Source organism: Chaetura pelagica, unplaced genomic scaffold, assembly GCF_000747805.2.
Source record: "Chaetura pelagica isolate M959 unplaced genomic scaffold, ChaPel_1.0 scaffold107, whole genome shotgun sequence".
NCBI classification, from domain to species: domain Eukaryota; kingdom Metazoa; phylum Chordata; class Aves; order Apodiformes; family Apodidae; genus Chaetura; species Chaetura pelagica.
Window position 1 is genome coordinate 196120 of NW_009953979.1, and position 17243 is coordinate 213362.

The window sequence follows — 17243 nt, forward strand, 5'->3', positions numbered from 1 at the left end:
TCCCTGGAAGTGTTGAAGGCCAGGTTGGATGGGACTTGGAGCAACCTGGTGTAGTGGGAGGTGTCCCTGCTCATGGCAGGGGGTTGGGACTAGATGGTCTTTAAGGTCCCTTCCAGCCCAAACCAGTCTGTAATTCGGTGATTTTATGACTTTATACCTACATGAAGCCCCATGAACAGCAACTTCCTTATAGTATGCAATTAAAAATTGCAGGAGCATTTATTTTTGCAACAAAATCACGTAAGTATCCCTTTACTTCCAACTTTGCCTTCAAAAGATTGAGCCATGTCTGCTACATCTTTCAGGTAAAGAAAGCAAAGCAAACAGAAAAGTTGTTCTCTTGGATTAGTCTCCTGGTGGAAGCTGGAATATATATCCTGAAGAAAGAAAGATACATGAAGGTATAAACAAATGTAAAAAGCTCTTCTGAAAGCAGTTAGGCAGCATGCTGCCTCTTGCTCATACTATAATATTACTATCACAGAAATAAAATGTATTTCTAGTAAATGCTGTTGTGCTTTGCTGATGTGCTCTCATTCTTTTTTGGCACTGAAGACATTCAAAGGTAGGTTAAGCCCTATCCTTCCTGTTTTCAGGATGAATTTTGTGTCCACAGGCAGGCAAACATGTAACTTCTAACATTTCCGTCCACCATTTATTCCAGGTATAAAACATACAGTCCATTTTAGGAAGAAATTCTTTCAAAAAAGAAGCAAAGCCACTGAAAAGTGGCAGTTTGAGCAGCCTTAGCACGTTAAAGTGTGGATCCAAACCCCACTCAGCTCACACTAAGTGACCCCTGTGACCCTGTTATCTTTATTTCGTGCTGCCAAGACATGACACAGCCTCCAGCTAAGGAAACAAGGCCCTTAATTTTAGTCAGTGATCATCTTTTACATTTCGGATTAACCCAGAGCAACAGTAACTGCAATAAATCTTGGGGAAAACATTGTAATCAGACACATGGGAGCTGACAAAATAGAAATAGAAGAACTTTTCCACAGGGGAAAAACTAATTTCTCTACCTTACCTCACTCTGTTATTAACTGCTGACACCTGGACATCCTCCAGGTTTAGAGAAACAGAGGATACAGAGACAACACAGACGTGGGCTTCTGTCCTCAGAACAATAATGCTTCAACATATTCAGTGGTTCAGTCTGTGCACTAAAAGTCTCAAAATCCCCAGAAATACAAAACCGTATGTGGATGGGCACATGCACCCGAGTTGAGGAAGAGCTGAGTATTTCAGCTTTTCTGCTTACTACTAAATGCCCAGAGGTTGGAACCACCCAGGTACCACCCAGCTTGCCTGGCCACATGCAGAGGTGATGCAGAAATGAGTGGACCTTGCAACACCCTTGCATGTAAGGTTAAAAAAAACCCCTGCTACTGGATATATTTCCATGTATCAATAATTGTAACCTAACAATCACATTTCTGCTTTCCTTAATTAACTAAACAGATTTTGCTCCTCTGGCATCCCTTCTCCAGCTTGTAGAAATTACTATAGCTCTCTTCTAGTTAATTTTGCAGTTTCCATAATCTTTTTGAAATATGTATAATGGACCCAAGCCAAAGTTTTAGCAGGATAAGGTGAAACCTGGAAAGCAGCATTTCTGTGGCATGCGTGGACACGGCCTGATTAAGATAATCTGTGCTACTTGAGAAGTACTTTGCAGCATATTTGAACTCAGCAATGCCAGCAGGGAAGCCTTGCAGGGATGGAAACACCTTGGATCACACAAATCTATGATCTGAAATGGCTTTCACTGATCCCTCCTTGAAAAATCTCAGCTGAGCAAACAGAGAAGCTCTGATAAAGACCTGCATTTCTCATTGTTGTGTCATTAAAACCAACCCAACCCTGACTGGACTTAGACAGGTGTATGTAGCCACCACAAAAAGATATTTTGCAAAGAACAAAGGCACTGAGCAGAGTCTAAATGACAATACCTTTGGAGAGGTGTGTTTTGGTCCCACTGTGAGCCTCAGGTACATCCCCAGGGGCTTGGTGAGTGGTTATGGAGAAGTATGGTTCTGCAAGCTGAGGAGCTGGAACGATGGAGGGAAACATTACCACCTGAGCCTGAGCAGCCTGTCTGTTCCCCCCAGGTGCAGGAAAAGAGAAATACCCCATTCCTGCTTTGGAATAAGTGAGTATAGAGAGAAGCAGTCTCTTCCCATGAACTCTTGCAGAATCTGCTAGGTGAAGTAACCTTTTGAAACAGGGCTCTGAAAGTGGGATAAAGAGGGATGAGCCAGGACCTTGGGAAGAAGTAGGCACTAGTATGGGGATGGTGATCACAGATGATGGCACCTACCAGGTATTTGCTGCCTGTGTGTTTTCATGATGTCTAACAAAAGACGACAGTTGAAAATAAGATGATCTTGGCTTTCTAAAGATAAATTCTGGACTGGTCTAGTGCCATTCCACACTTCTGTGAATGTCCCACTTCTTCAGAAGAGCAAATTGTGGACAGAGGATGACGACAGAGAAAACTTTGCAGAATCAGGTTGTTTATTCCAAATTTGCTCCCTCTTCTTTCACTCTTTGCTGGGGATGGTACTGAAATATGTGGGATACAGATCTTTATCCTGGGTTACCTCAGCATAGCCTTTGAATTGCTGAGGGAATTACATATTTACCAGAGTACAGGAAAGCTCCAGGCTTTTAAATCATAGAATCATGGACTGGTTTGGGTTGGAACGGATCTTAAAGATCATCTAGTTCCAATGCCCCTGCCATGGACAGGGACACCTTCCACTAGACCAGCTTGATCCAAGCCCCATCCAACCTGGCCTTCAACACTGCCAGGGATGGGGCAGCCACAGCTGCTCTGGCCAACCTGGGCCAGTGTCTCACCACCCTCACAGCAAAGAATTTCTTCCTCAGATCTCATCTCAATCTCCCCTCTTGCAGCTTGAAATAATTTCCCCTTGTCGCATCACTCCCTGCCCTTGTCAAAAGTCCCTCCCCAGCTTTCTGTAGCCCCTTCAGTTATTGGAAGGTGCTCTAAGATCTTCCCAGAGCCTTCTCTTCTCCAGGCTGAACAACCCCAACTCTCTCAGCCTGTTTTCAGAGTAGAGCTGCTCTATCGCTCGCATCATCTTCATGGACTCCTCTGGACTTGCTCCATGTCTGGAGCCAATGGGAAGTCACCTATAGTTACTTGCATGATTTTCAGAATAGGAGCTGTTCACCTGGTACATTGGTGATAACTGTGACCAAGGATCAGCCCCAGCGGCTGAAGTGACCTATCTTGACATTTTTCTTACCATTAATTCTATTCTGATGACCTCACTGAGCTCCCTTCACAAGGCCTGAGCCAGCAAATGAGAACTGATTCTCACTTAGTAAGCAAGTCCTGGTAGGCAACAGCTGCAGGGCACATAGAGGTAGATGACATGCCATGTGTTCAAACAGGTCTGATTTCTCAAAGTCTTTATTTCTGAGTTATCTTTGGCCTACCTGTTCTTGTCTTGGACAATGGGGAGCAACAAAGACCTTACTCCTTTATCAATGCAAAAATGCTCCAAGCCAAAGGGTGTTGCTGATTGTAAAGCTCTGTTGTTGGTTCTATCATGTCCTTATTCATCAAAATACTAATCTTGGTAGCACTGTTGAAAATCTATTTATGTTTCCCTTGATCCCTGCAGCTTCTACAGCTAGTATTACTGGGATTCTTGTGCTCAAATCCAGATCTATGCATACCTTTGCCCACAGCAGAGAAGAGAAAGATTTATCTAGTTGTGTGCCTTTGGGACAGTCCTGCTCACAACAGGCACGTGGATCCCCGCAATTCACACAAGCAGAAGAAGATGGGACTGGAACACCAAAGTGAACTCAGATTCGACTATTAGGGCAGTTCTGGTCATCCCACCTCAAAAAGAAACGTTGGAAGAAGAAGCTGAACTGAAAAGAACAACAAGCATGACCAGAGTTTCAAATTACCATCCATTTAGTAGACAAAGACTCTTAGGCTAGAGGCAGGTGGGATGTAAACAACATTCCCTAGCATCAAGAAGGCTAACAGATGAATTTTACAACAAAAAGGGAGAATTTTCTTAAACAGGTCATAATTGAGTAGTAGAACTCACTTGGGGATGCTGGATTTATGAAGCAGAGGTCTCTAAACACGCTGCACAGCAGGAAAGAAATTGCTGAGTGCTGCAAGATGGGAGCAAATGCAAAACTGGACCTAGTGACTTGACTTAATGACTTGCTGCTTTTAATTTTACCTAAGCATCTGCTACTTGACATCACGGGTGACAGGATACAGTATCAGCATGAAACTCTTGTACCCTTAAAACCCCTGACAACGCAGAGATCTCGTCATAATCTAATTAGTGTTCACCTTCAACACTATTTTACCTACTAATACCTACTTACCATAAGCTGTTGATTCTCATTCCCTTCTCTATCTCACATAAAAATGCTCTTTCACTATTCCTTATCTCAACGATTTATTTTAAGGGCTATGTGGCCAAGAAAACAACTCGAAGGGTCAGGCTGTAACACTCAGCCCCCTTCTTATTTTGGATTACAGCTCGACAGGGATTTTTCCCAGCATTTTCTGTGGCATCCCCCTTCTCAAATTAAGGGAATAGGTAGGCTAGGCTCTGACCACTGAGGGACGGAAGTATATCTAGCAGGTGATGATGTGAAAGACATATCCTGAATGATTTTCTGGATGTTGACATGAAGATAGAAAGAAAAAAAAAGAAAAAAAATATGCAAGAAAAAGAAGTGTTTCCTTAGGTAAAATGTACTCTAGGGTCAACGCTGGTACTTGGCAATAGAGCCAACACAGATTATCTTCTCATTTGCTCTTTTAGAAATTAAGTATTTGTTCCTGTGTGGTAAATTTGGAACTGAAAAGCCTATCTGTGGATGACTGCTTCATGTTCTCCACCAGAGATCATCCTCCAGAACATGCGGTGCTGAGCTCATATTTTGCGAGTCTGTCTCCTGGTGCTCTACAAAGCAAGAAACACAGAGATACTTGCTGTGGATGATCGTGACTCAAGTTACACTGCCCTCCTCTTCCACATCAGACATCATTTTTATAGAGAACATAGTAGACAACACCCGAGAAAGAAATCTCCCTCTGGGAAGAGGCAAAGGAATGAACAGTGGGCCAGAACACGGCAAGGTGGCATCAGAAAGGTCTCCTTGCCAGACTGCTGGGATGGTCTTGATGACTGTGGATTTTGTAAATGTGAATCGTTCAGTTTGGATAAAGAAAATGGGAAAAGGTGGTAAAACCAAGAAGGGGAAACTAAGGAACTAGGTGGCCACTACCCACATCAACTGTTGCTCCAAGGTTGTACCACTCCATTCTGAAAGAGCTTTTATGCAAGAGGATGAGGAGGCTGCAGGAAAACCCTAGACAGAGGACATGATGTTCTCTGATACAGATGTGAAGATGATTGCTGTCTGCACTACAGCGAACAGACTTGGGACACCGAACAGAAGCTATAAGTAGAGAAAAAGCAAAAAACTTTGTCTATAAGGTTGAAACCCAATAAATAAGGTGTCTTATGGGTTGTGTTGCTCAAGGAATGACTACATGGCTACTCTGTAGAGTACTGGCCTTGGGAATTGCCCACTCTCTCAGCCTCTTTGCTTCTAATTCAGCAAAAAGCATTTTTCATAGTCACAGAACAGCCCAGGTTGGAAGAGCCCTCATGAGATCATCTGGTTTAGCTTTTTGTGGGAAAGTGAGCCTAGCTGAGATTATCTGACACTTCAATCAACTGCATCCTGAAAATCTCCTGTGACAGAGACTCCCATGTGCCCTATCTGAAGCCACACGTTGTGTAGTGTTTATACACACTACATGGGATGATTTACAGAGTTTGAAGTAATTTTAATGTAGGTAGTTCCAACCTGCATACACAATAGACTTATTTTGTCAAGGAAAGTAGAAGTACACAGATCTTTGCTCAGTGCTGGTTGAAGGACTGATGCAGAAAATGAGGGACCTGATGTGCCTCTTGAGTACCACCTTGTCACTAAAACAGTGACAGTTAAGTTTCTCACTCCCTGCAGGGAACATTTATTCCTTCACAGCTTTGGACAAGTGAAGCCTCCAGTGAAGCCCCTTGCTATGTTCCCTCAGGTATCTTAACAAGAAAGAACATTGCAAATACAGGATTCAGCTGGATTTTCGCATGTTTACATCTGTGCATCCACACAATAATTTGCATATATATATCACTAAGTAAATGTAAACCCAAATTCAACTCCAAACTAAATGCCTCTAGTAGACATGAAAGAACTTTGGCAGCTCAGCCCCGTCTGGCGTGGAGACTGAGCGTTAACAATGGCCAGGATGTACACCCATTATGTGAAATGTCTCCAACAGAACAAAATAATCCTCTGCAGGCAGAGGAGCCTATGATACAACAAGACCAGACTTCCTCAGAACAGCTTTGGAAGAAATGCTCTATTTCAAAATAAAAACAAAAATCTCTTTAGAGCTCTTTAGATATTTCTTCAGTCACACTCCTGTAATAATGTCTACTCCAATAAAAGAAAATCACTCTTCAGGGAGAACAAAATGAAGCATGACAAAATTCCTTGCATTATGGATGCTGCATACAAAATGTGAAGTGGCAGTGTTGTTTTGACATCTGTTAGAAGACTCCTACTGATACAAAAACCATCCTCGGTATTTTTTTACCTCTCATGGAAATAAACAAGCAGTATCAGAAGGCACGCATACCTTTTTGTTGGTGTAGGTGCTCCAGAGGACATGTGGGTCACCATGGTGTCATTCATGTTAGTCAGAGGCCGAGGAGGACTAGAAGAGAAATATTTATTCCAGTTAGTGATTTTTTAAAAACCAAAAAGGAAACAAAGCCACCGCTGGGGAACAGGACGTCACTGTGCTCTGTGACAGGGCTCTCCAAAGCAGGAATTGATTTGCACAAAGATGCTGGGACAGCTTGGCTCACTCTAGTCTCAATGGTTTGTCACAATTCATGTGTTACACTACAACGAAGATGAAATGAACGTCCCTGATTACAAACTGACCTCTGGCAGGGTCTAGTAGCTCAAGCACCTGTAGTAACCACTCAAATTAGGCTAATTACTTGAAACGTTTAAAGGAATTAAGCAAAGGTTTATTGTAACAAGCAGTGATTTATACAACAACAACATACATCAATAATTGGATTTTTATTTCGATAAGTTACAGTTAGTTGGAATAAAAAACAACTGTTAGAGCCTCATGTTCCCTGCTGCCCTATAGAATAAAAGTAGGGACTGATGCTCCCATTATTTGCATTTTCAAACCCTGCAGGTTACCCAGTGCCAGCTGGGCTCCACATGCTTGTGGCTGTGCAGGGAGCAGGAGGACACTAGAAGCCTGGGTGGGATGTCCTCAGGCTGCTCCAACAGGGAATTCAAGCCACTGGGAGAAAAGAGCTACAGCAGCTACTGTCACAGAATTAATATTTGCCTATGTTTACCCTCTGGTGATATCCAAATACATCCATCATCCTTTCACATGAGACTTTCAGGAACATGCAGAGTCTGTGCACAGATAAAAGCTCCATTTGCACATCAGGCAGCACCGGGCTCGTGCGGATTAGCATGGAGAAAAACACCGGACTCTTCTGCTTATGCCACAGGAGCATGGATTAAATCTTCACAGGTTTATATCTGACATCACGTGAGCATTCATTTCAGTGAGATTTAATGCAGATAATATTGAAATTCCTTCTGGCCAACACCACTTTACTCCATGACAATGGGGCAGAAGTGTCTGACCCACCAGCATTTGCAATCCCTGTGCATGGAGTCTGTTCCTCCTCCAAGTGTGGGAACACCAGGAATTGCCTCCAGACTCACGAGCTGATTTCATTCAAGGCTTTTCAGAGCCCAGTAATCCAGAGAATCAACCAACCACTAAAAAAGAAATCACCTGGATGTCAAATATATAAAATCACCAAGAATCTATTCCCAATCTCTCCACAAAGGATTTGGGTGTAAAAGCCCTTCAGTTCTCAGGACAAGTTTGCCCAGAAATAATTATGCTGCATGCTTAATGTTAACGCTATTCTAAACAGAACATTATAACAAGGAATTACTTGGTCATAAGATATTTAATGAACAGGCTCCTTTGAAAAAGGAAGTTACTGAACAAACTAGCAGGAATGAGATTACAAGACAGTGGAAAGCCAACAGACATACTGCACTGTGCCACATTTAGAAGCCATTAATCTTGCTACTGCATGTACAAAGTTAATTAATGGTGCTTTCCCTCCACCCCTTTATGTCCCTACTTACTTCTTCTTGACTGAATGCAAGGAACTCCGTGTCCACACTGCAAAACTCTCCTTTTCCCCTAAAGATTCCCTGCTTCACTTTGCATTCTCCTGCCAGGAGACATCTCTCCTGCACACCAGGCGTGTGGCTGAGAAACAGCTACAAGAAACAGCAGCTTTTGCAACCAAAACTGTATTTCTCGGCAGCAATTCCTTCCACAGTTCCTCTGTGCATTATTTTCCTTTGGGAGGGACAAACAGTTTCCTTAAAATACTGCTCTTAGCCACAACAGACACTACCTCAGTATTCCAAATAATTTTAGGGGAAGTGAATTAAATCCCATGGTATAATTCTTTATTTCATTGCAATGTTGCTTTTAGATGACTCTTCTAATAAAAAAGTGGATGTAATTCACCATTTCCAGTCTAGTTTTAGGATCATTATGAGACATTTCCACAGGTTCATTCCAGTTCTGGAAATAACAGTGTCCTCAGTTTTCTAGCTAAATCCTTGATAACAGTGATAAAGACAAAGATAAAATTAAATACAAAACATCTTGTTACAAGATTTCTGATTGCACAGTTCTGCAATTTTATTATGTACAATCCTTTATTATATACAATCAAGCCTTTCCCAGACTAGAGAATTTCTAGAGGCCATTTGTAGATTTTTAGGGAACATATTTTCAGAATACCTGTAACGCCACCAAGGTGGCACTGTATTCTCTTGTAATAAAGACAAATCAGTTTGTTGGTGACATCGGGAGGGTGCTGTAACCATGTACACAATACTGCTGGAGTCATAAGAGCTGCTTTTTATGAACCTGGGACTTTCAGTGCAGGTCAGCCCTATTTTACCAAAACTTCTAGTTTAAGAGTTTCTTCTGTTTAGTTTTTTCAGGTTTAACTGGAAGTAAGAGAGAAAGCCTGGAGGAAGGGAGACTCTCTGCTGGTCAATGAGGATTGGGTCAGAGATCATTTGGGCACACTGAACATGGACCAATCCATGGGCCCCAATGGGATGAACCCATGAGTGCTGAGAGAGCTGGCTGATGTTGTTGCTCTACCACTGTCCACAATTTTTGAAAGATCATGGAAAACAGGAGAGATGCCTGAGGACTGGAGAAAGGAAAGAGTCACCCCCGTCTTCAAAAAGGGCAAGAAGGAAGACAGAAGAAACTACAGACCAGTCAGTCTCACCTACATCCATGGAAAGATGATGGAGCAGGTCATTCTGGATGTCACCTCTAAGCACATGGAAGAACAGAACATTACCAGGACTAGCCAGCATAGATTCTCCAAGGGGAAATCATGTTTGACTAATCAGATAGCCTTCTATGATGGTGTGACTGAATGGGTAGATGCAGGCAGACCAGTGGATGTTGTCTACCTTGACCTTAGCAATGCTTTTGATGTTGTCTCTCATAAGGTGCTTTTGGGAAGAAAAGCACTTAAAAATAGGCAGTGAAAGAAGATAAATCTTTCAGATACCCGGGAGCTGGGATAAATGTGGCAGCCATGGAAGCTGAGAAATTAAACTCTTTAAATTCTCTTTTTTTTTAATGACACTTACAAAAAGTGACATTAGCCAAGCAGCGGGGAGGTTAGAGATCAGCCCGTGCCAGAGACCATAAACCAAGACACAGCCAATATTTATTCATGTTTCCCATGTGAGGTCCAAGGTGTCTATGACATCAGGTTCCACCAGCCTGAAAAACATGACAGTGTCCCTTGAAAAACTAAAATGCATGTTTTACTTTGTATGTTGCTGGTTAGCACTGAAGTAGATGCTAACTTGTTCATCTCTGAAACCATCATCATTGCATTGTTCTGGTTGGAAAAGACCTTTCAGATCATGAAGTCCAACTGTTAACCCAGCACTGCCAAGGCCACCATTAAACCATGTCCCTCAGCACCACATCTACATGGCTTTGAAATAACCATTTTAAACAAGGTACTCACCTACACAATTTTAAAAACATATATACTTATTCTTTTTTTACACAAACATAATAAAGTTAATTCTGAAGCTAACACATTAAATCATCTTTATTATGAGTTTTAGCTTTCCAGCCCTAGCACTTGTTTATCCTCCTTTACTTTTTCAAAACTTATTTATGTGTGAATATTATCTGTCTCTTTGGTCATGACAAACTCCATCTCCAAGTGTCAAGTTTTGGCTGCTACTGGAAACAAGACACTAGACTGAATAGCTTTTTGGTCTAACCCAGGATGGATTATATATTCTATTCCTAGTTCCCTGTCATCTTCATAAACATGTCAACAATACTTAGGTAATTGCCTGAATTCTAATAAAATCAGTAAAGATCTTTACTTCTCTCTACAGTTAGCATTTACTTGTATTAACTACTGTCTCCTACCTGTAGTAAAAACTTTGAGATTCAGATGTAAATGAAGTTGCTGCCACATCTAGACTTAGTAATCTTGTCTAAATATGAGAGTAATCTTGTCTAAAAATGAGGCACAAGAAATAGATCAGTCACTGCTATTTTGTGTCCACAGTTTTCCAAAGTAGAAAAATCAATCATTACACACACTGAAGAAAACCACAACTAAGCCTAGGTCTAATGACTGGCTTGTCTTCTTTTACATGTGGTTGATGAAGGTACAGAACAAAACCAGGACAATTCTGGGACCTCAAAAATCTAAAAAATAAATAAAAGGAATCAAGTCTTGAGTCTTTGTGCTGTGCTGGACAATCACTCTGTAAAGGGACTTTTGCAAAAAAAGCAATTGTAAACAAAAATTACCAAATTGCCTTCTGCTCTAACCAGCTCTGCCATCAGACTGCTGATGGGCAGCAAAGCAACAGCATTTCATAGAATCATAGAATGTCTTGGGTTGGAAGGGACCTCTAAAGGTCATCTAGTCCCCCTGGAGTCTTCTCTTCTTCAGGCTGAACAACCCCAACTCAGTCTGTCTTCCTAAGAGAGGTGTTCCAGCCCTCTGATCCTTTCATTGCCCTCTTCTGGACATGCTCCAGCAGGTCCACATCCTTCTTGTGTTGGGGCCTCCAGAGCTGGACACAGTAATCCAGATGAGGTTTCACCCAGGCAGAGCAGAGGGGCAGAATCACCTCTCTCGATCTGATGGCCACACTTCCCCTGATACAGCCCAGGATGCAGTTGGCCTTCTGGGCTGCAATTGCACATTGGTGGCTCATGTCTAGTTTTTCATCCACTAATACCCCCAGGTCTTTTTCCACAAGGATGCTCTCTAGCACTAAGTTTAAAGATGAGTTTGCTTCATAACCCCTAAAATTTCCAAACTAGGAAGATTTTGTAACAGGAATTATTAGTCTTGACATTGCCTAGGAACCCCATCGACCCTCTGGGCTGTGCTTCTTTGTGCAGAAAGAATTACAAAGAATTACAACTAAGATGGGACCAACATAGGAAGATGGGCACAACCCAAAGGATATTTTATATATATTAGAGATATGAAACTGAAAAATCACACTGACATTATGCCACACTACACTGCAGAGTGGTTGGCCATAGTCTCTTCTCCTTTCTTTCCTTTCCTCCCTCTTTACTTTTGTTGGTTTGCAGGCATGCTGATGAAAATTTTGTAGATGATTGTAGGTCAAAGTTAATAAAAACCATTTCTAGGTGCCAGGCAGGCTGGCACCACAGGAAGCAGATGCTGCAGTCAAGACCTTGGTACCATGAAAGATATTTGCTTGAAGGTAAACAGAGGGATTATAACCAAGGAATAGCAACCAAATCCATAGGGAACTCCAGGACAGTTTATTAACTGAAAAAACCCACAGTAAATGACAACAGCTGATGAAACACAGCGGCATGAAACTGTAAAAATAAACCTATCCCATTTGGCATGACAGTCTTTCACTGATCTCAGGCAAGGTGTCCACTGGAAAAAGCAATAAAGTGGGATTGACTCCTTCTCTGGGAACTGGATTATTTCTTGTGTAGCAGTTTCAGAAGTACAAGTCATCAGGATTCATGAGACCTCTTTGTTCTGTTGGTTCCTAACACCACACACCCTGTCAGTGCCTGTTGCTTAGCACTTCCTTCCAGCTGAGGAAGACACTGACTATCAAGTGCAATCAGATTTAATGTGATTCATAGAATTACAGAACCATAGAATGGTTTGGGTTGGAAGGGAACTTAAGCTTCTTGCTTTTTACTGTGTGGCACTGTCATACAAGCAAGGAAATGCCTTAAGACCTCTCTGGGAGTCTCATGGGAGACTCCTATGAACAACCATGAAAAAATGAATCTCTTTCTATTATAATGTATTGCAGAGGATTTAAAGCAACATAGAATCATAGAATCGTGTTTAGAAAAGACCTTTAAGATCATCGAGTCCAACTGTTACTCCAACACTGCCAAGGCCACCACTAAACCATGTCCCTCAGCACCACATCCACATGGCATTGAAACCCCCCCAGGGATGGGGACTCCACCGCTGCCCTGGGCAGCCTGGGCCAGGGCCTGACAACCCTTTCCAGGAAGAAATTGTTCCCAATAGCCAATCTGAACCTTTCCTGGAACAACCTGAGGCCATTTCCTCTTGTCCTGTCTCTTGTTCCTTGGGAGAAGAGACCGACCGCCCCCCTCCTCCCTCCAACCTCCTCTCAGGCAGTTGCAGAGACTGAGGTTTCCCCTCAGCCTCCTTTTCTCCAGGCTGAACACCCTCAGTTCCCTCAGCGGCTCCTCATCAGACCTGTGCTCCAGACCCTTCCTCAGCTCCATTGCCCCTCTCTGAACATGCTCCAGCCCCTCAGTCTTTACAGAGATGTAAATAACCACAGCTTAGGTGAAAATGGCTTTGGATCTTGTACTTAAACATTGTCCTTGCTATTCCCCTCTATGTGCCTGAAGAGTTCAACAATTACTTGAAACAATTCTGGAAGTTAATTGGGTCAGATACCTACTTGCCTTGAAATTCATCAGCTTGGACATTAGTAGGTCACACTATATACTAACAGCGAGCACAAGATGGGTGAATTTTCTATTCAATGTTCTCTCTACTGAACAAATTTGTTCTGCTATTTCAGAAGGTAATTCTCTTACCCTTATTTGCTGTGTAAACTCTTATCCTCTAAGTACTCAAAAGCTGTCATCAAAAAGGTGGAAATCAAAGAACAACTTATTCTGTACAGTGTATTATATATAACCAAAACCATAAATAAGGCCAAATTATTTAATATTCACATCTAAATAATGACCTCCTGCTGCCTTCTCCCTCTGACTACGTGCAAGAGTAAGCAGAATATAAGATCAATACATCTGTTCAACGGGAGGCACTGAGGACAGACCAATGAAGCAAAGGAAAACATATTTAAAATTGCAATAGCTGATAAAGAAAAATAAAAGTTCGCCACAGAAAGCGAAGAAGGGGGTGCTAGAATTACCCTTTTTCACTGAATTGGGGACACAAACAGAGTTCATCAAATGACTAAAATGGGCAGGAGGGTTCATGGCAGTTAGCTAAAGGCAATAACCATGAGCAAAAGGAGGAAAGCTGGGAACCAAGAGGTTCCTGCTGCATTTGGCTCCATAAGAATACTAATGGAGTTACATTCCATTGTAGGAGCTACCATTCAAGCGGGAGGCTGAAAAGCAGGGACAGCTCAGCAAAGAAAAGCAGGAACCACTGAAAGCTGGCAACCATGCTCTTCACAGAGAGAATCCCAATTCCAAACCTCCTATTTAGCAGGCAATTATGTGGTGATGTGATGGCAACCTACATATAAATTTGATTTATTCCTAATAAACCCAAACCACAGAAGACAAGCAAAGACAGAACAAAATCCAAACTGCAACGAACAAAGTGCCACAAAGCCCACAAACTTCCCCCACGGCTGTGGCACCCGCTTCATGTTAGAAACTTTAATGCTTTTAATAAAACACCTGATTATTTTTTTGTTTTTACTTTGCACAGGAAACAATTCAAAGAAATCTTCTGATCTCTGTTCTGTTTGTGGTTAGCCTGTGATGATTCACTTGGACTTCATGAACACTGAAATAGGAAATAGCTGTGGTAATATCTGGGTGTATCTTTGGAGCTCTTTTGCCCAAAAAAATGAGGGAAAAGCCTCGCAGCAGGAGACTTTTGAAACATTTGTTTGCCATAAATATACATACACACATACATATATATATATATTATTTCTTACAATGATTGAAGACCAACCTAAGACACAGAAAACCCTTCAGACACCCATGTAAGAATTACCATCCAAATTCAAGAGGTGATTATGCACATTCATAACTACACTTGGGAGAGCAGCAAAGACCAATGTCCCTCAAACAGGCAAACACCAACCAGTGGATGCTGCAAGGGACTAGGTCCCTGCAAAAGGGCAAATCACTGCAACACACTGTTGTTCCCCTACTACATTTACTTTCACCTCATGCAATACACTGTATGCTAAAATCTCAGGAAGCCCAAATCTGCACAGTCACAAAACCAGGTTTGAACAAGGCAGTGGGAAGACAAAGCATGTAAAACGGACCACAGGAATTTAAGCATTGTATTTTAAGAAGGGTTTGTTATTTTTCTTTTGGGCTTCTCTTTCCTTTTCATCATCTATACATCAAAACCTCATGGATAGGTCTGCAGCTGAGCCCACAGAAGTCCCACAGACCAGCTCTGGGCAAAGGCAAGCAGCCAAATTCAGCCCCTTAGGCAGCTGCCTCGGAATCCTGCACCATACACAGCTTGGCTGGACTTCAGGGTCAAGCCCAAGGTTTCTGAATTCTCTTTGTAGGACTCAGAAGGAAGGCAAGGTTTCAAGATGCTGACTGCACTTCAGCTGAAAACTGAGCTGGGAAACTACTCGCATCCAGAAAACAGAGGAGAGTTTCTGGGTACTTTGTTGGAAAATACTTTCTAATCATAGAATTACAGACTGCTTTGGGGTGGGAAGGACCTTAAAGATCATCTAGTCCCCACACCCCTGCTTTGTGCAGAGATATCTCCCGCTAGGCCAGGTTGCTCTAAGCCCCATCCAACCCGGCCTTCAACACTGCCAGGGATGGGGCAGCCACAGCTGCTCTGGGCAACCTGGGCCAGGGTCTCACCACCCTCACAGCAAAGAATTTCTTTCAGATCTCATCTCAATCTCCCCTCTTGCAGCTTGAAATTGTTCCCCCTCGTCCCATTACTCCATGACCTTGTCAAAAGTCCCTCCCCAGCTTCCCTGGAGCCCCTTCAGGTACTGGAAGGTGCTCTAAGGTCTGCCTGGAGCCTTCTCTTCTCCAAGCTGAAAAACTCCAAAGCTGAAGTCATAGCCATGAAGGACTCAACGCTGTGTCATTTTCACAGAAACATGCAGGTCATGCAGAGGAAAACACCAGAAACAAACATACACTGCACTGGAAAACAGACATCTAAAAGGGCAACAAATTTAGCTCCAATTCATCTAAAGGAAATTTGCTGCTGTTGAAATGGAGGTAAACTGCACTTGGGGACAACATGATGCAGTTTTTCAAAAAATCAGTTGGCTTGACCTTGCCACAGGTGACCCGTTAATAAAGTCACATCTGCCACCAAGGTTCCATCCAGCTACAGTCAAGGTGGAACTCCACCAGCTTCGTGCACAGCTCCCAGACAAGTGCAGACAAGGCCACAGGGCAATGAAAAATGCAGATCACTGCTCACCTCATTTCTCGTCTGTACAAGGGCTTATTTTATCTCCTCAGGGAGCCAGGGAGAGCAGGGAGGCAGGGTCAGCCTTAAGCTTTGATGATACCTTTAAGATCCCTCAATAAAATGCAAAAAAAATCTAGCAGAAAGTGGGAAAGTTACCAGTTATTTCTACTGTTAAATAAAAAAGGAAGCCTGTCAGAAATCAAAGTGCACTTTCAGCAAAGAAGACAGCTCTAAGTTTCTGGTACTTAGTTTCTTTTTTGAGTGGGGAACAAAAAAAACCCCCTGAAAGGGGGTAACCTGCATTTACAGGACATGCAAACCAATTAATTGTGCAGAGGAAACAAACTTGAGAATAGAAATGAGTTTGTGGCAGAGACCAGGTGGAAAATTCCTTGTAGCCTTTTACCTGTTCCTTAAGCCACCCAGATCACAGTATGGTTTAAATATTTCTAAAGCATTATTGTACTGTAATTAAAATACCATATACAGCTGCAGACTCAGGAAGGCCCTGAACAGTTACTCTGCACAAACTTTTGAAATTTTCCAAGCAGGAGATGACTGCCAGCAGTTCCTCACTGTAATGTGCTGCTTTCTGACTGTGTTCGTAAGAGAAAAATTAGGAATTGTTTAAAAATAGCTCCTAACACTTCTCCAATGAGAGCACCAAGGGCAAATACATCCATGGGTATGCTGAGCCAACATTTTTTTTTCCTATAAAAAGGGAGCATAACAACTATAGTATTAAATTGGATTTCACCACCCCATTCCAGTGCAAATCATGTGAGCAACTTTCAAGAAAATTTGCATGTCTGTATTACAGATTAATTATTCCTTTGTTCTCTTTGTTATTTTAACCTGTAGAAAATAGCCAAGTCTTGTTCTTACACTGTTCAAGAGTGGGTTTTTTATTTGTGGACTATGAATGAGAAACGTGGTCTCTGTTTCCCTTTAAAATTTTAAGCTAAGTTTTCTACAAGCCTTTTTGGAGCTTTTATACTTGTTTAACTGTAACTAATTTTCTTAATGTCACTTAGTATTAAACCAGCCAAAAGTTATCTTGATGCAAAGCAAGGCAGGAAAAATAATAAAAAATGTATAAACTAACAACAATTTATGTTAAAAATGTATAACCCCCAAATAGCAGCCTAAATATTTGCCAAAGGGAAACATTTTGAACCTGCTTGGATCTGATTATGCTTCCCTAAAACTGGGGTAACAATCCCCTGCCATTCAGCCTGGCTTTGCATTTCCACGTGTCCCTGTGATCGGGCTCAAAGATTTCATCTTTTTGCTCTGTCCTCTGGAAACCTGCAAATATAGGTT

The 17243-nt window shown here is 42.1% G+C and overlaps 1 protein-coding gene across 1 annotated transcript in view; it reads right to left on the bottom strand.

Moving 5' to 3' along the window:
- Positions 1 to 17243, bottom strand: part of DTNB (dystrobrevin, beta) — a 175709-nt gene that overhangs the window by 93168 nt on the left and 65298 nt on the right. The window contains exon 9 of the mRNA XM_010002203.1: positions 6731 to 6808. Within this exon, the coding sequence (XP_010000505.1) occupies positions 6731 to 6808 (78 nt within the window). The remainder of the gene's footprint in view (positions 1 to 6730; positions 6809 to 17243) is intronic.